This window comes from Salmo salar, chromosome ssa13 (genome assembly GCF_905237065.1).
Source record: "Salmo salar chromosome ssa13, Ssal_v3.1, whole genome shotgun sequence".
Classification (NCBI taxonomy): Eukaryota; Metazoa; Chordata; class Actinopteri; order Salmoniformes; family Salmonidae; genus Salmo; species Salmo salar.
The window spans coordinates 113,692,975-113,713,715 of NC_059454.1; the positions used below are offsets into that span (position 1 = coordinate 113,692,975).

At 44.5% G+C, this 20,741-nt stretch overlaps 1 protein-coding gene across 2 annotated transcripts in view; it reads right to left on the bottom strand.

The window, feature by feature from the left end:
- The window catches only part of galt (galactose-1-phosphate uridylyltransferase), a 75,196-nt gene that overhangs the window by 25,214 nt on the left and 29,241 nt on the right, over positions 1 to 20,741 (bottom strand). For both annotated transcript variants that reach the window (XR_006758349.1, NM_001140448.2), the window contains 2 exon segments: positions 16,596 to 16,652; positions 9,533 to 9,655 (listed from right to left, as the gene is read on the bottom strand). Coding sequence is in view for 1 of the 2 variants with exons in the window: in NM_001140448.2 (NP_001133920.1) it covers positions 9,533 to 9,655; positions 16,596 to 16,652 (180 nt within the window). In the remaining variant the exon portion in view is untranslated.

Consider the following 20,741-nt stretch of genomic DNA (forward strand, 5'->3'; position numbering starts at 1 on the left):
ATACTGTACTACTATTATACCACTATAATACTGTACTACTATTATACCACTATAATACTGTACTACTATTATACCACTATAATACTGTACCACTATACTACCACTATAATACTGTACTACTATTATACCACTATAATACTGTACCACTATACTACCACTATAATACTGTACTACTATTATACCACTATAATACTGTACTACTATTATACCACTATAATACTGTACTACTATTATACCACTATAATACTGTACCACTATACTACCACTATAATACTGTACTACTATTAAACCACTATAATACTGTACTACTATTATACCACTATAATACTGTACTACTATTATACCACTATAATACTGTACTACTATTAAACCACTATAATACTGTACTACTATTATACCACTATAATACTGTACTACTATTATACCACTATAATACTGTACCACTATACTACCACTATAATACTGTACTACTATTAAACCACTATAATACTGAACCACTATACAACCACTATAATACTGTACCACTATACTACCACTATAATACTGTACCACTATTAAACCATTAAACCATAGTATTATAACACTACTATTATACCACTATAATAACATTTTTACATTTTACATTTTAGTCATTTAGCAGACGCTCTTATCCAAGGCGACTTACAGTAGAGTGCATACATTTTATTACATTTTAAATACCCGTCCCCCGTGGGAATCGAACCCATAACCCTGGCGTTGCAAGCGCCATGCTCAACCAACTGAGCTACAGTGTACTACTATTATACCACTATAATACTGTACTACCATTATACCACTATAATACTGAACTACTATTATACCACTATAATACTGTACTACTATTATACCACAATAATACTGCACTACTATTAAACCACAATAATACTGCACTACTATTAAACCACAATAATACTGCACTACTATTATACCACAATAATACTGCACTACTATTAAACCACTATAATACTGTACTACTATTAAACCACTATAATACTGTACTACTATTATACCACTATAATACTGTACTACTATTATACCACTATAATAATGTACTACTATTAAACCACTATAATACTGTACTACTATTAAACCACTATAATACTGTACTACTATTATACCACTATAATACTGAACCGCTATACAACCACTATAATACTGGACTACTATTATACATTTACATTTAAGTCATTTAGCAGACGCTCTTATCCAGAGCGACTTACAAATTGGTGCATTCACCTTATAATATCCAGTGGAACACCCACTTTACAATAGTGCATCTAAATCTTTTAAGGGGGGGGGGGGGGTTGGAAGGATTACTTTATCCTATCCTAGGTATTCCTTAAAGAGGTGGGGTTTCAGGTGTCTCCGGAAGGTGGTGATTGACTCCGCTGTCCTGGCGTCGTGAGGGAGCTTGTTCCACCATTGGGGTGCCAGAGCAGCGAACAGTTTTGACTGGGCTGAGCGGGAACTGTGCTTCCTCAGAGGTAGGGAGGCGAGCAGGCCAGAGGTGGATGAACGCAGTGCCCTTGTTTGGGTGTAGGGCCTGATCAGAGCCTGAAGGTACGGAGGTGCCGTTCCCCTCACAGCTCCGTAGGCAAGCACCATGGTCTTGTAGCGGATGCGAGCTTCAACTGGAAGCCAGTGGAGAGAGCGGAGGAGCGGGGTGACGTGAGAGAACTTGGGAAGGTTGAACACCAGACGGGCTGCGGCGTTCTGGATGAGTTGTAGGGGTTTAATGGCACAGGCAGGGAGCCCAGCCAACAGCGAGTTGCAGTAATCCAGACGGGAGATGACAAGTGCCTGGATTAGGACCTGCGCCGCTTCCTGTGTGAGGCAGGGTCGTACTCTGCGAATGTTGTAGAGCATGAACCTACAGGATCGGGTCACCGCCTTGATGTTAGTGGAGAACGACAGGGTGTTGTCCAGGGTCACGCCGAGGCTCTTAGCACTCTGGGAGGAGGACACAAGGGAGTTGTCAACCGTGATGGCGAGATCATGGAACGGGCAGTCCTTCCCCGGGAGGAAGAGCAGTTCCGTCTTGCCGAGGTTCAGCTTGAGGTGGTGATCCGTCATCCACACTGATATGTCTGCCAGACATGCAGAGATGCGATTCGCCACCTGGTTGTCAGAAGGGGGAAAGGAGAAGATTAATTGTGTGTCGTCTGCATAGCAATGATATGAGAGACCATGTGAGGATATGACAGAGCCAAGTGACTTGGTGTATAGCGAGAATAGGAGAGGGCCTAGAACAGAGCCCTGGGGGACACCAGTGGTGAGAGCACGTGGTGCGGAGACAGATTCTCGCCACGCCACCTGGTAGGAGCGACCTGTCAGGTAGGACGCAATCCAAGCGTGGGCCGCGCCGGAGATGCCCAGCTCGGAGAGGGTGGAGAGGAGGATCTGATGGTTCACAGTATCAAAGGCAGCAGATAGGTCTAGAAGGATGAGAGCAGAGGAGAGAGAGTTAGCTTTAGCAGTGCGGAGAGCCTCCGTGACACAGAGAAGAGCAGTCTCAGTTGAATGCCCAGTCTTGAAACCTGCCTGATTAGGATCAAGAAGGTCATTCTGAGAGAGATAGCAAGAGAGCTGGCCAAGGACGGCACGTTCAAGAGTTTTGGAGAGAAAAGAAAGAAGGGATACTGGTCTGTAGTTGTTGACATCGGAGGGATCGAGTGTAGGTTTTTTCAGAAGGGGTGCAACTCTCGCTCTCTTGAAGACGGAAGGGACGTAGCCAGCGGTCAAGGATGAGTCGATGAGCGAGGATGAGGTAGGGGAGAAGGTCTCCGGAAATGGTCTGGAGAAGAGAGGAGGGGATAGGGTCAAGTGGGCAGGTTGTCACAAGACGCGAGATTTCATCTGGAGAGAGAGGGGAGAAAGAGGTCAAAGCGCAGGGTAGGGCAGTGTGAGCAGGACCAGCGGTGTCGTTTGACTTAGCAAACGAGGATCGGATGTCGTCAACCTTCTTTTCAAAATGGTTGACGAAGTCATCCGCAGAGAGGGAGGAGGGGGAGGAGGATTCAGGAGGGAGGAGAAGGTAGCAAAGAGCTTCCTAGGGTTAGAGGCAGATGCTTGGAATTTAGAGCGGTAGAAAGTGGCTTTAGCAGCAGAGACAGAAGAGGAGAATGTAGAGAGGAGGGAGTGAAAGGATGCCAGGTCCGCAGGGAGGCGAGTTTTCCTCCATTTCCGCTCGGCTGCCCGGAGCCCTGTTCTGTGAGCTCGCAGTGAGTCGTCGAGCCACGGAGCAGGAGGGGAGGACCGAGCCGGCCTGGAGGATAGGGGACAGAGGAAATCAAAGGATGCAGAGAGGGAGGAGAGGAGGGTTGAGGAGGCAAAATCAGGAGATAGGTTGGAGAAGGTTTGAGCAGAGGGAAGAGATGATAGGATGGAAGAGGAGAGAGTAGCGGGAGAGAGAGAGCGAAGGTTGGGACGGCACAATACCATCCGAGTAGGGGCAGAGTGAGAAGTGTTGGATGAGAGCGAGAGGGAAAAGGATACAAGGTAGTGGTCGGAGACTTGGAGGGGAGTTGCAATGAGATTAGTGGAAGAACAGCATCTAGTAAAGATGAGGTCAAGCGTATTGCCTGCCTTGTGAGTAGGGGGGGAAGGTGAGAGGGTGAGGTCAAAAGAGGAGAGGAGTGGAAAGAAGGAGGCAGAGAGGAATGAGTCAAAGGTAGACGTGGGGAGGTTAAAGTCACCCAGAACTGTGAGAGGTGAGCCATCCTCAGGAAAGGAACTTATCAAGGCGTCAAGCTCATTGATGAACTCTCCAAGGGAACCTGGAGGGCGATAAATGATAAGGATGTTAAGCTTGAAAGGGCTGGTAACTGTGACAGCATGGAATTCAAATGAGGAGATAGACAGATGGGTCAGGGGAGAAAGAGAGAATGTCCACTTGGGAGAGATGAGGATTCCAGTGCCACCACCCTGCTGGCTCGATGCTCTAGGGGTATGCGAGAACACGTGGGCAGACGAGGAGAGAGCAGTAGGAGTAGCAGTGTTATCTGTGGTAACTCAGCCTTGTTGGCCGCAGACCGGCAGTTCCAGAGGCTGCCGGAGACCTGGAACTCCACGTGGGTCGTGCGCGCTGGGACCACCAGGTTAGAGTGGCAGCAGCCACGCGGTGTGGAGCGTTTGTATGGCCTGTGCAGAGGGGAGAGAACAGGGATAGACAGACACATAGTTGACAAGCTACAGAAGAGGCTACGCTAATGCAAAGGAGATTGGAATGACAAGTGGACTACACGTCTCGAATGTTCAGAAAGTTAAGGTTACGTTGCAAAAATCTTATTGACTAAAATGACGAAAATGACACAGTACTGCTGACTGGTGGAGTAGGCTAGCTAGCAGTGGCTGCGTTGTTGACTTTGAACGTGTAGCTGGCTAGGTAACCTCGATAGTTTCAGTACTACACCTTGTCATGATACAAAGCAACTTTGTAGCTAGCTAGCTAACATAACACTAATCAAGACGTTCCTTTGTAATGTATTTAGTTTCTACAATGCTGCTCGTCGGTAATAGTTGGCTAGGTTTGGAAAAATGGCGTCGCGGGGGACGGAAATAGCTGGCTAGCTAACCTCGATAATTACTAAACTACACAATTATCAAGCTATGACAAAGACAACTATGTAGCTAGCTAGCTAACACTGCACATGTTAAATCGTTCCGTTGTAAAGTATTAGTATCTACAGCGCTGCTAGTCGGTAACGGTTGGCTAGCTAGCAGTGGGTTAATGATGACTAGGTGTGTTGACTAAGTCTGGCATCGCGGCTGGCTAGCTCACCTCGATAATTACTCTAAACTACACAATTATCTTAGATACAGAGACAGCAAAGACAGCTATGTAGCTAGCTAACACTACACTAATCAAGTCGTTACGTTGTAATGTAATAGTTTCTACAGTGCTGCTAGTCGGTAGAAGTTGGCTAGCTAGCAGTGTTGACTAGCTAGCTAGCAGTGTTGACTACGTTAGGAGGACGAAGATAGCTAGCCTCGATAATTACTCTAATTACTCTAAACTACACAATTATCTTTGATACAAAGACGGCTATGTAGCTAGCTAAGAAGAATTGCTCAGATCAAACAAATCAAACCGTTGTAATGTAGTGAAGTGTAATATTACCTGTGGAGCGAAGCGTAGTGCGACTGCTCGCTCCAAACCGGAAGTACCACACTTGTACTATTATACCACTATAATACTGTACTACTGTTACACCACTATAATACTGTACTACTATTAAACCACTATAATACTGTACCACTATACAACCACTATAATACTGTACCACTATACAACCACTATAATACTGTACCACTATACAACCACTATAATACTGTACTACTATTAAACCACTATAACACTGTACTACTATTAAACCACTATAACACTGTACCACTATACTACCACTATAATACTGTACCACTATACTACCACTATAATACTGTACCACTATACTACCACTATAATACTGTACCACTATACTACCACTATAATACTGTACCACTATACTACCACTATAATACTGTACTACTATTAAACCACTATAATACTGTACTACTATTATACCACTATAATACTGTACTACTATTAAACCACTATAATACTGTACTACTATTATACCACTATAATAATGTACTACTATTATACAACTATTATACTGTACTACTATTACACCACTATAATACTGTACTACTATTATACCACTATAATAATGTACTACTATTATACAACTATTATACTGTACTACTATTACAAAACTATAATAATGTACTACTATTATACAACTATAATAATGTACTACTATTACACCACTATAATACTGTACTACTATTAAACCACTATAATACTGTACTACTATTACACCACTATAATACTGTACTACTATTAAACCACTATAATACTGTACTACTATTATACCACTATAATACTGTACTACTGTACTACTATTATACCACTATAATATTGTACCACTGTACTACTATTTTACCACTATAATACTCTACCACTGTACTACCATTATACCACTATAATACTGTACTACTATTATACCACTATAATACTGTACTACCAATTAACCACTATAATACTGTACTACTATTAAACCACTATAATACTGTACTACTATTATACCACTATAATACTGTACTACTATTATACCACTATAATACTGTACTACCATTATACCACTATAATACTGTACTACCATTATACCACTATAATACTGTACTACTATTATACCACTATAATACTGTACTACCATTATACCACTATAATACTGTACTACTATTATACCACTATAATACTGTACTACTATTATAACACTATAATACTGAACCACTATACAACCACTATAATACTGTACTACTATTATACCACTATAATACTGTACCACTGTACTATCATTATATTATCCCATAGTGAAGGCTCTAACCACTTGGCCTGGTCTAGTCCAGGCTGAAGGCTCTAACCCCGGCCTGGTCTAGTCCAGGCTGAAGGCTCTAACCCAGGCCTGGTCTAGTCCAGGGTGAAGGCTCTAACCCAGGCCTGGTCTAGTCCAGGCTGAAGGCTCCTAACCCAGGCCTGGTCTAGTCCAGGCTGAAGGCTCTAACCCAGGCCTGGTCTAGTCCAGGCTGAAGGCTCTAACCCAGGCCTGGTCTAGTCCAGGGTGAAGGCTCTAACCCAGGCCTGGTCTAGTCCAGGCTGAAGGCTCTAACCCAGGCCTGGTCTAGTCCAGGCTGAAGGCTCTAACCCAGGCCTGGTCTAGTCCAGGCTGAAGGCTCTAACCCAGGCCTGGTCTAGTCCAGGGTGAAGGCTCTAACCCAGGCCTGGTCTAGTCCAGGGTGAAGGCTCTAACCCAGGCCTGGTCTAGTCCAGGGTGAAGGCTCTAACCCAGGCCTGGTCTAGTCCAGGGTGAAGGCTCTAACCACTAGGCTACCTGCCTCCCTGTGTGTGTGAAACAGGTAGAGCTGAAGGATTTGTATTTATTTAATTATATGAACCTTTATTTAACTAGGCAAGTCAGTCAAGAACAAATTCTTATTTACCATGACGGCCTACCCCGGCCAAACCCGGACGCTGGGCCAATTGTGTGCCGCCCTATGGGGTCTCCCAATCAAGGCCGGCAAAAACCATCAAGCGCTAAGATGAAACTGGCTCTAATGAGGACCGCCACATGAAAGGAAGACCCAGAGTTACCTCTACTGCAGGACAAGTTCATTAGAGTTACCAGCCTCAGAAATTGCACCCCAAAAAAATGCTTCACAGAGTTCAAGTAACAGACACATCTCAACATCAACTGTTCAGAGGAGACTGCTTGAATCAGGCCTTCATGGTCAAATTGCTGCAAAGAAACCACTACTAAAGGACACCAATAATAAGAAGAGACCTGCTTAGGCCAATAAACACGAGCAGTGGACATTAGACTGGTGGAAATCTGTCCTTTGGTCTGAGGAGTACAAATGTGAGATCTTTGGATCCAACCGCCGTGTCTTTGTGAGACGCAGAGTAGGTGAATGGATGATCTCCGTATGTGTAGTTCCCACCGTGAAGCATGGAGGAGGAGGTGTGATGGTGCTTTGCTGGTGACACTGTCAGTGATTTATTTAGAATTCAAGGCACACTTAACCAGAATGGCTACCACAGCATTCTGCAGTGATACACCATCCCATCTGGTTTGCGCTTAGTGGGACTATCATTTGTTTTTCAACAGGACAATGACCCAACACACCTCCAGGCTGTGTAAGGGCTGTTTGACCAAGAAGGAGAGTGATGGAGTGCTGCATCAGATGACCAGGCCTCCACAATTACCCGACCTCACCCCAATTGAGATAGTTTTGGATGAGTTGGATCGCAGAGTGAAGGAAAAGCAGCCAACAAGTGCTCGGCATATGTGGGAACTCCTTCAAGACTTTTCGAAAAGCATTCCAGGTGAAGATCGTTTAGAGAATGCCAAGTGTGTGCACAGCTGTCATCAAGGCAACTTGATTGTTTACTAAATGATTCCATATGTGTTATTTAATAGTTTTGATGTCTTCACTATTATTCTACAATGTAGAAAACAGTAAAAATATTGAAAAACCCTTGAATGAGTAGGTGTGTCCAAACTGTTGACTGGTAGTTGACTGGTAGTACTGTAGTTGAACAGCTGGTTTATAACACGGCTTAATACTACCACAGTTCAGCAAACATTACTATTAGTATTAGTACTACCACAGTCCATCCTAATCTACTAGTAGTACTACCAAAGCTCAGTAGACATTACTATTACTATTAGTACAATCACAGATCAGTCTACTTTACTATTATAATTAGTACTTTCCACAGTTCAGCAAACATTACTATTAGTATTAGTACTACCACAGCTCAGCCTACTCTGCTATTAGTATTAGTACTACCACAGTCCATCCAACTCTACTATTAGTACTACCACATCACAGCCTACTTAACTATTAGTACTACCGCAGTTCAGCAGACAGTACTATTAGTACTACCACACACAGCCTACTTAACTATTAGTACTACCGCAGTTCAGCCTACATTATTATTAGTAGTAGTACTATCACAGTTCAGCAGACATTACTATTAGTAGTAGTACTACCACAGTTCAGCCTACATTACTATTAGTAGTAGTACTACCACAGTTCAGCCTACATTACTATTAGTAGTAATACTACCACAGCTCAGCCTACATTACTATTAGAACTACCACAGTTCAGCCTACATTACTATTAGTAGTAGTACTACCACAGTTCAGCCTACATTACTATTAGTAGTAGTACTACCACAGCTCAGCCTACATTACTATTAGTAGTAGTACTACCACAGCTCAGTCTACATTACTATTAGTAGTAGTACTACCGCAGCTCAGCCTACATTACTATTAGTACTACCACAGTTCAGCCTACATTACTATTAGTACTACCACAGCTCAGCCTACATTACTATTAGTAGTAGTACTACCACAGTTCAGCCTACATTACTATTAGTACTACCACAGTTCAGCCTACATTACTATTAGTAGTAGTACTACCACAGTTCAGCCTACATTACTATTAGTAGTAGTACTACCACAGCTCAACCTACATTACTATTAGTAGTAGTACTATTAGATCAACATGTATGACGGTGTACTTTGTACTTCAATCTGAGAATAATGTATTTTTGTTGTTATATCTTAACTCTGCATTGTTGGAAAAGGACCCGTAAGTCTACACTTGTTGTTTACGAAGCAGGTGGTTTGTGCGCGTCATAGACCTCTGGTGGATCACACATCTAACCCACTGGGGAAATGGTCATCAGGCTTAACACAGATGGACTGGAGATAAACACCAACAGAAGTCCTTCCTGTCTGGCATACAGCGGCATTAGAGGTTTATGGGTAGTGTAGTCCTACATGTCTCTCTACCTCCATCTTAGCATACTGCAGCAATAGATATATATTGGTAATGTAGTCTCACCTGTTTGCCTCCATCTTAGCGTACTGCAGCAGTAGAGGTATTATGGGTAGTGTAGTCCTACCTGTCTCTCTGCCTCCATCTTAGCGTACTGCAGCAGTAGAGGTTCTCCATGGGTCTTCAGGTATTCTCTCTGACAGCGGTCCGACAGGGTGGCTTCATTAGGCAGGAAGTTACTGGCCCACACCTATGACATCACAGGAAGAGGACAACACTGGGTGAGAGCACAGAAGTAAGGGCAGGGATCAGAGGAGACAGTGGAGAGGAGAGAGGGATTAGAAGGAGGGAGGAGAGAGGAGGAGCGGAGACAGCAGCACACACACTGGGAGAGAGAGTTTATCATGTCTGTCTGTCCCCTCTGGACAATAATAACACACTAACTCTAACCCAGCAGAATTGGCTCTTTAAATAACCCACCACAACGCAGGGCTGTACTCTCATATGTAAATACCAGGATATCATGGGTGATACTAGGCATTTAAACACGGTCCAGTTATTTATCCTCAGACCCATTGGATTTAAGAAGCACTTTGATCATCCCCATCATTCCACGTACCCGATAGCAACGGCCTCACTGGGGAGACTACAGGGACTATAGGAGAAAATGTTCTGTTTTTCCCCCAAACCACAGAAAGCAGCATGAGGCAACATGAAGATGGATGGACAGCAGCGCAGCAACAACATGGACCTCCCGAGTGGTGCAGCGGACTAAGGCACTGCAGACCCAAGCGTCACTACAGACCCAGGTTCGAGCCCAGGCTGTGTTACAGCCGGCCGTGACTGGGAGACCCATGAGGCGGCGCACAATTGCCCCAGTGTCATCCGGGTTAGGGGAGGGTTTGACTGACTGGGATTTCCTTGTCCCATCGTGCTAAGCGACTCCTTTTGGCGGGCCGGGCACCTGCAAGCTGGACGGTGTTTCTTCGACACATTGGTTCGGCTGGCTTACGGGTTAAGCGAGCAGTGCGGCTTGGCAGGGTGGTGTTTCGGAGGACAGATGGCTCTCGACCATCGCCTCACCCGAGTCCGTAGGGGAGTTTCAGCCAAAGGACAAGACAGTAACTACCAATTGAATATCACGAAATTGGGGAGAAAAATGGGTAAAAAGTACCAAAGCACTGTAATAATAGAGCAGCAGCAACAACATGAAGATGGATGGACAGCGGCGCAGCAACAACATGAGGCAGAGCGGCTCTTGGCTCGAGAGTCCTTGGCCACCAATCATTTAAACACACTGCCTTTAAAGGGAGAAGCAGAGTGGAGGGAGAGGCTGTCGACTTTGTGTTGGAGAGGTAGAGTGGAAGAGAGCGAGAGGAAGAGAGGAAGAGGAAGAGAGCGAGAGACACATCCCTCTGTCTTTTCATTCCCATCTCCAACTTCCCCATCAATCCATCTCTCCGTCCTTTCATCCCTCTTATCCTCCTGCCCTATCCATCCATCTTTCCCTCCATCCATCTCGCCTTTCATCCCCATCTATCCATCTCTCCCTCCCTCCTTCCAACCCTCCCTCCCTCACCGAGGGGTGGCTCGCAGGCTGCATCAAACCAATCTTACCTGCAGCACAGAGAGACAGAGAGGATTATATATTCCGTTTTTAAAGTTTTCAGATTTCATAACTATTTAATGGTTTACAATATCAGATGACTTGATACATTCAGGTATATTTATTCTAGATCGATCATATATACACTGAACAAAAATAGAAATGCAACATGCAACAATTTCAAGAATGTTACTGAGTTACAGTTCATATAAGAGAATCAGTCAATTGAAATAAATGAATCAGGCCTAATCTATGGATTTCACAGGGCAAGGACACAGCTATTGGTGGGCCTGGGTGGGCATAGGACCAACCACTGGGAGACAGGCCCCCGACAAAAGGGCATTATTACAGACAGAAATAGTCCTCAGCACTTCAATGTGCAAATAGTGAGGCTGGGGGGAGTAAAGGAAAGGTAGTAAAGGGGATGGGTGGGGCAAAAGCTTAAGAAGAAGAAGGGCTCTCCAGTAGTAGTACCAAAACATTCAAAGGCCATTATGTCAAAAGTGAATTTACATGCTTATCAACTTTCAAAGCAGAATTACTTTCCCCATTGTCCCTCACCTGTAGTGTATGATATACCATTTTGTAGCTCTGAGTCTCTACATTTATCCAATGTCAAAAAACACAATTTCGGACTGTGCCTCGACACAATCCTGTCTCGGAGCTCTACGGACAATTCCTTCGACCTCATAGCTTGGTTTTTGCTCTGACATGAACTGTCAACTGTGGGACCTTGTGTAGACAGTTGTGTGCCTTTCCAAATGATGTCAAATCAATTGAATTTACCACAGGTGGACTCCAATCAAGTTGTAGAAACATCTCAAGGATGATCAATTTCGAGTCTCAAAAACATTTTTGCCTTGTCACTATGGGGTATTGTGATGTCACTATGGGGTATTGTGATGTCACTATGGGGTAATGTGATGTCACTATGGGGTAATGTGATGTCACTATGGGGTAATGTGATGTCACTATGGGGTATTGTGATGTCACTATGGGGTATTGTGATGTCACTATGGGGTATTGTGATGTCACTATGGGGTATTGTGATGTCACTATGGGGTAATGTGATGTCATTATGGGGTATTGTGATGTCATTATGGGGTATTGTGATGTCACTATGGGGTAATGTGATGTCATTATGGGGTATTGTGATGTCATTATGTGATGAGGGGGAAAATGATTTAATCCATTTTAGAATAAAGCTGTAACGTAACAAAATGCAGAATAAGGGATGGGGCCTGAATACTTTCTGAATTCACTGTAAATGTCTTGATGTATCAGCTTTCAGATTTGAAAAATAATACGCTTAAATCAAAGGATTAGATAGAAAATAAATTCTCAGGTAGGGAGCTTCAGATGACTGCTCACTAGCACTGCATTCTGCCCACGGTCCCGTGTGGCTCAGTTGGTAGAGCATGGCGTTTGCAACGCCAGGGTTGTGGGTTCGATTCCCACGGGGGACCAGTACGGGGGGAAAAAAAATAATAAAATGAAATGTATATATTCACTACTGTAAGTCGCTCTGGATAAGAGCGTCTGCTAAATGACTAAAATGTAAATGTAAATTCTGGGACGTCAATGATTATAGTTTCTACACTTGGCCACTATACCAGTATGCAGCTACTTTATAGATGGGCCTCTTCTTTACAAGATGTTAAACATGTCTCCTGCCTCAACCATGGAACCAGTTTTATACTAAACACTGAAGTATACCGAAGTCTTGAAATGTCTGTGGTGTCCCTTCTTAACACATTGTAATAGACAGGCATTATTACTGAGACTATTGACAAAGCTTCAGAAGCAAAGGACGAAACTATCTCTATTTCTGTAGCTGTACGTATAGAATGGGAGGCAGTTGATATCATTCCATTATTGTACATTTTCCCTTTAGATATTTCAGATTCATACTGAGGAGATGATATCTCATTAAGAGCTGTTGACTCATCATATAATCTACCTGCTGAAATTTAAATTAAATGTCTGATGTCCTGACAACATCCTAGCTGTCAACAGAGTTTTCAACCTTTAAATTACATATTTGTCATGACATGAAAGCAATTTTATTATGAGTTGTGAAAACAACACATTGTGGATGTTGGTAGAGTAAATTTAAGTGACATTTGCTCTCAGAAGTCCCTAGTGGTGTCAGTCTGTCTATCAGCATGCAGAGGGGTGGAGACGGAAGTAAGAGTTGATGAGATTAGAATACTAATTACTGTTTAGGTCGTGTGTAATCAACTTTCAATCCCCATTGTTAATACAAAGAAAGGCATGCTGTGCAGTCATATAGAGGATATACAGCAATAGGTTGCTGTAACTGAGAAAATAAGTTGTGGATTATGTCTCAAAAGACGGTAAAACTCAAAACCTATAACTAGCCTAGTCAGGGTCCTCTGTTAAGGAGAGCTGGAACTAGCGGGAGATAGTTATTAACTACATAACTCTACTTTACAGCACCTCAAAGGTCTCTAACTCCCTAACCCCCGACAAGAAGAGCTGGAACTAGCCTTCTAGAGGGAGATAGTTACTAACTACATAACTGTGCTCTCTCTCCTTTCTCTTTGTCCATCTCGCTGTAATACTAGTGATAGATAGCATGCCAGTAAACTGCATAGTTTTCTGATGTCTTCATCAGAGGAATGTTCTTTAATGAGAGCTCCTTACACGACTTATAAAAACTATCTTCACTAGACGACGGACTAATCCATTCCTCTTTGTACTTTGGTACAGCCCAGTCTGCTCCGTTTCCATATTAAATGTCCCTGGCCACAGAGAAACTAGTAAAAACCCTGCGCTCATCCAGAGAGGCTGAACAGTTGAGTCCTTGATGCTATAAAACCATCACACACAGAGAAGGAGACAGGGGAGTTGAGGGGGACAGGGAGGGAGTGAGAGAGCGAGAGAGAGAGAGAGAGAGCGAGAGAGAGAGCGAGAGAGAGAGCGAGAGAGAGATGCTGGTTGGGTAACAGTTTTCAAAGTGCCTTTACAGTCCAGAGAGCCAACAATGATACAAAAAAAATGGTGTTTTAGAAAAACAAGACAAGGCGTATCATTTTACGTTTAAAACTGTCAGCTATGCAGCTCAATTTAGGACGCTCAATAAAGTGTTTTTACTGACCTGTTTTTACACACAATGAACATCTAATAACAGTTGGAATAATCAAGGACTTGTTTTACGAGCTGGAGACCAGAGTAAAGTGTCCAACGAACATCTGGAAGTGAGCACAGCTTTGCATTAGTGTGTATTCATGGATGCCAAGGGAAGCAAGGCAAAACATTTACCATGAAAAAATTTTAAAACATACAATTATTTATCCTTTGTCTCTCTGTGTTTCATAATTTTCCTTCAATTCACAAGGGATTGAATGTACACTACATATCCAAAAGTATGTGGACATCTGCTCGTTGAACATCTCATTCCAAAATCCTGGGCATTAATATGGAGTTGGTCCCCCCTTTGCTGCTATAAAAGCCTCCACTCTTCTGGGAAGGCTTTCCACTAGATGTTGGAACATTGCTGTGGGGACTGGCTTCCACTCAGCCACAGGAGCATTAGTGAGGTCGGGCACTGATGTTGAGAGATTATGCCCGGCTTGCAGTTTGGATTCTAATTCATCCCAAAGGTGTTCGATGGGGTTGAGGTTAGGGCTCTGTGCAGGCCAGTCAAGTTCTTCCACACTGATATCAACAAACCATTTCTGTATGGACCTCGCTTTGTGCACGGGGGCATTGTCATGCTGAAACAGGAAAGGGTCTTCCCAAAACTGTTGCCACAAAGTTGGAAGCTCAGAATCATCTAGAATGTTATTGTATAATGTAGCGTTAAGATTTCCCTTCACTGGAATTAAGGGGCCCGAAACATAAAAAATAGCCCAAAACCATCATTCCTCTTACACCAAACTTTACAGTTGGCACTATGCATTGGGGCAGGTAGCGTTCTCCTGGCATCCGCCAAACCCAGATTCGTCTGTCAGACTGCCAGATGGTGAAGCGTGATTCATCACTCCAGAGAACACATTTCCACTGCTCCAGAGTCCAATGGCGGTGAGCTTTACACAACTCTAGCCGACGCTTGGCATTGGGCATGGTGACCTTAGGCTTGTGTGCGGCTGCTCGGCCATGGAAACCAATTTCATGAAGCTCCCAACGAACAGTTCTTGTGCTGATGTTGCTTCCAGAGGCAGTTTGGAACCCGGTAGTGAGTGTTGCAACCGAGGACAGACAATTTTTACGTGCTTCAGCACTCGATGGTCCCGTTCTGTGAGCAACACATCCTGAGCAGCTCATGTTATTGGCTGAAGTATGCTGCATGGCAGACCAATCTGAACTCTCGGAATGTCCAGCCCAGCCATTATCTCAGCCAATTACGGCTAGTGGGAAGGTCCCTGGCTTTTTCTGTGGCTAGACCAACTATGCATGTAATTTAACCATTTTATTCGTATTTACAGATTGCATACAATTTTGTTATTAAGGCGAAGTTCACATGTTCCAGAAAGCACTACTGCCCCAAAAAAAAACATTTTGCAAAAAACCCCCCCCAAAAAAACATTCAAATGCCTTTCCTGTGAAGTAGTGACGCATATATCTAATTTCCTGAGACTAGTCACAGATGTAGTTCACCAGAGAAAGCATCCTAGTGAGCAAAACAGTGCCCCTCATCCTCTGTCTGTGGAGGCCATCTATCTGATGCTGTCTGGTCATAAAGAGTATGACATTGTTGCCGCCCATAGCATTGAATGCAAGGGAAGCCAGCGAGCATCTGGCCCCCCTTGATAAAAAAACACACACACAGTTACAAGCTAATGTAGCAGGCTGTATAACAGTAATGTATGGTCCAACAACATGAACATTATTACTGCTGGAGGGCAATGTACTGGACCGGTCTGCCTTGTTGTTCAACAGAGTCTAATGAAACCTCTCTTTCAGGAGTGGGGACCAGAAAAGAAAGAGGATAGAGGTTGGAACAGGCTGGCTTACCTGGCTGGCTTACCTGGCAGTGAGGATAGAGGATGGGAACAGGCTGGCTTACCTGGCAGTGAGGATGGGAACAGGCTGGCTTACCTGGCAGTGAGGATGGGGATTGGGACAGGCTGGCTTACCTGGCAGTGAGGATTGGGTTTGGGACAGGCTGGCTTACCTGGCAGTGAGGATGGGTTTGGGACAGGCTGGCTTACCTGGCAGTGAGGATGGGTTTGGGACAGGCTGGCTTACCTGGCAGTGAGGATGGGTTTGGGACAGGCTGGCTTACCTGGTAGTGAGGATGGGAACAGGCTGGCTTACCTGGCTGGCTTACCTGGCAGTGAGGATGGGAACAGGCTGGCTTACCTGGCAGTGAGGATGGGTTTGGGACAGGCTGCTTACCTGGCAGTGAGGATGGGTTTGGGACAGGCTGCTTACCTGGCAGTGAGGATGGGGATTGGGACAGGCTGCTTACCTGGCAGTGAGGATGGGTTTGGGACAGGCTGCTTACCTGGCAGTGAGGATGGGGATTGGGACAGGCTGCTTACCTGGCAGTGAGGATGGGTTTGGGACAGGCTGCTTACCTGGCAGTGAGGATGGGGATTGGGACAGGCTGGCTTACCTGGCAGTGAGGATGGGGGTTGGAACAGCCCATCATGGCTCCTTTATTCTCAAAGATCTGAAACACAGTTAAAGATAGGTCTTAGTCTAGTATGGTAGTCACGGATGGTTAAAGCCAGGTGGTGAACATACGATTGTGATTACATTTCAGAGTCCCTGAAAAGACACAAGGATTCCCCCACCACACACACCCTGACCCCACCAACTACACCCTGTGAGGAAGCATCCTGTTGGAGGGAGGTTAAAGACTTCCCCTGTCCGTCCCCAGAGGGTGACAGAAGACAGGAGGTTAAAGACTTCCCCTGTCCGTCCCCAGAGGGTGATAGAAGACAGGAGGTTAATCCCCTGTCCGTCCCCAGAGGGTGATAGAAGACAGGAGGTTAATCCCCTGTCCGTCCCCAGAGGGTGATAGAAGACAGGAGGTTAATCCCCTGTCCGTCCCCAGAGGGTGATAGAAGACAGGAGGTTAATCCCCTGTCCGTCCCCAGAGGGTGATAGAAGACAGGAGGTTAATCCCCTGTCCGTCCCCAGAGGGTGATAGAAGACAGGAGGTTAAAGACTTCCCCTGTCCTTCCCCAGAGGGTGATAGAAGACAGGAGGTTAAAGACTTCCCCTGTCCGTCCCCAGAGGGTAATAGTAGTAGTAAACTACGTGAATAAAGGTACCTTAACTAAAAATAATAGAGCCTCCATATCACTTATAAGCAGGCGAGTAGCATGCAGGTCAATTTGACCCGTCCCCCAATAACATCCAATGGTTTTTAGGAGCATATACCCACGTGGGTGACTGAAAGATGAACGAGGTTTACACTCCAGTTCAGTTGGTGGCGGAAGGTAGCCAAGCGGTTAAGACGAGGCCAAGCGGTTAAAAGTGTTGGGCCAGTAATTTAAAGGTCGCTGGTTCGAATCCCTGAGCTGACTAATAAAAAAATCTGTTGATGAGCCCTTGAGCCCTAATTGATTATTTAAGTCGCTCTGGATAAGAGAGTCTGCTAAATAACTAAAATGTAAAAATGTGAGGCCTTAAAGTTGGTTACCAACTGCCATATAAAATCCACAGAAGAAGATTTTGTATGACTCAAAATTATACAGATCCAGCTACAAAAAAGGACTATATGCAGTTCAGGTAAAATAACAACCCAGTGTTTACTTCCCAGGACAGGCATATGTTGCACGAAACTAAAGTTTTTTTTATTAGTACCAAAATGTGTTTTTTTGGCTGAAATGCCTTCTGGAACATGTGAACTTTCATGTGCCTTAATAACAAACTTGTACGGCATCTGTAAATAACAATACAATGGTTAAATTACCAGCCTAGTTGGTTTAGCCACAGAAAAAGGCAGGAACCTTCCCGCTAGCCATGATTGGCTGAGATATCTGATTGGTCTGCCATGTAGCATGTTTCTGTCTATAACATGAGCTGCTCAGTATGTGTAGATATGTCTTGCTACCGGGGTATGTAGCTTGTTGTTGTTCACAGGTCCAGGAATGGCTGAAGAATTGCAATATTTACCTGGAGCTAAACCCTGCAGATAGCACTACTGGGTGATCTGATAACCCTGCAGATAGCACTACTGGGTGATCTGATAACCCTGCAGATAGCACTACTGGGTGATCTGATAACCCTGCAGATAGCACTACTGGGTGATCTGATAACCCTGCAGATAGCACTACTGGGTGATCTGATAACCCTGCAGACAGCACTACTAGGTGATCTGATAACCCTGCAGACAGCACTACTAGGTGATCTGATAACCCTGCAGATAGCACTACTGGGTGATCTGATAACCCTGCAGATAGCACTACTGGGTGATCTGATAACCCTGCAGATAGCACTACTGGGGGATCTGATAACCCTGCAGATAGCACTACTGGCTGATCTGATAACCCTGCAGATAGCACTGCTGGGTGATCTGATAACCCTGCAGACTGGGTGATCTGATAACCCTGCAGACTGGGGGATCTGATAACCCTGCAGATAGCACTACTGGCTGATCTGATAACCCTGCAGATAGCACTACTAGGTGATCTGATAACCCTGCAGACTGGGGGATCTGATAACCCTGCAGATAGCACTACTGGGTGATCTGATAACCCTGCAGATAGCACTACTGGCTGATCTGATAACCCTGCAGATAGCACTGCTGGGTGATCTGATAACCCTGCAGACTGGGTGATCTGATAACCCTGCAGACTGGGGGATCTGATAACCCTGCAGACTGGGGGATCTGATAACCCTGCAGACTGGGGGATCTGATAACCCTGCAGATAGCACTACTGGGTGATCTGATAACCCTGCAGACAGCACTACTGGGGGATCTGATAACCCTGCAGACAGCACTACTGGGGGATCTGATAACCCTGCAGATAGCACTACTGGGTGATCTGATAACCCTGCAGATAGCACTACTGGGTGATCTGATAACCCTGCAGATAGCACTACTGGGGGATCTGATAACCCTGCAGACTGGGGGATCTGATAACCCTGCAGACAGCACCACTGGGGGATCTGATAACCCTGCAGACTGGGGGATCTGATAACCCTGCAGACAGCACCACTGGGGGATCTGATAACCCTGCAGACTGGGGGATCTGATAACCCTGCAGACAGCACCACTGGGGGATCTGATAACCCTGCAGACTGGGGGATCTGATAACCCTGCAGACTGGGGGATCTGATAACCCTGCAGACTGGGGGATCTGATAACCCTGCAGACTGGGGGATCTGATAACCCTGCAGACTGGGGGATCTGATAACCCTGCAGACTGGGGGATCTGATAACCCTGCAGACTGGGGGATCTGATAACCCTGCAGACTGGGGGATCTGATAACCCTGCAGACTGGGGGATCTGATAACCCTGCAGACTGGGGGATCTGATAACCCTGCAGACTGGGGGATCTGATAACCCTGCAGACTGGGGGATCTGATAACCCTGCAGATAGCACTACTGGAGGATCTAAAAAGTCATAGTCAATCGATCAATAATATAATAATACTTTTAGCAACACATTTTTTTTTATATATCTGTAGAAACAATGAGAATAGAAAGGTTGAGAGCTTTTGTGAAACATCACTTCACAGTTGAAAAATATATGGCAAATAGAAATCCAATATGGATGGTGTTAAGAGATAGATGGGAGGGGTTGAATGGAGCTGAAGGTTGGGAATAATAACCCTAATAAAACCCTAATAACAACGAAATAACTAGTGTAAAACTGTGGCCGTAAAACGTAATTACCGTAATTTCCGGACTATTAAGCGCACCTGAATATAAGCCGCACCCACTGAATTATTTTTTTATTTTATTTTGAACATAAATAAGCCGTACATGTCTATAAGCCGCAGGTGCCTACCGGTACATTGAAACAAATTAACTTTACACAGGCTTTAACGAAACACGGCTTGTAACAAAAAATAAAAAATTAGCAGTAAGCTTTAGTTGTCTTTTTGCACCGAGTCAATTCCTAACGCTGCTGTTTCCAACGTCTTATCATCGACTCATTAAGACCAAGCTCCCGTGCAGCAGCTCTATTTCCTTTTCCAACAGCCAGATCAATCGCCTTCAACTTGAAAGCTGCATCATATGCATTTCTCCATGTCTTTGCCATGATGAGGGTGACAAAATGGCTACCGTAATCAGAATGATGGGAAGTTTGAGAGCGCTCGATTTAATCTAAACAGTAAACAAAAAAGTTGTTTGACCTTAATAACCCGTTTGGCAATTTCATTGGTCTAATGAAAGCTTCATGCCGCCAAAAAACTGAGCACGTCACAGAATGTGTGTTTTTTTTTTTTTTTAATTGAAAGCGGGAAACATCCATATATTAGCCGCGTCATTGTTTAAGCCGCGAGGTTCAAAGCCTGGGAAAAAAAGTTGCGGCTTATAGTCCGGAATTTACGGTAGTTTCAGAACTTTTTTGAAAGAGCACAGTTTGAAAGATATGGCAAATAGAAATAAAACTGGATGGACATCAGAAATAGATGGGAGGGTAGAGGAAGGACAGGAGTAAAAACAAACAAAATAAAACTATTGTAAAAAAGACTGTGTCCACAAAATGTATAAGCTGGAAATACAGGCCTAAGCGTTGTTCACTAGTTTGCTTCAATTGGGAGAGGGGTGGTAGGGTTGGAGGGTAATAAAGGAAA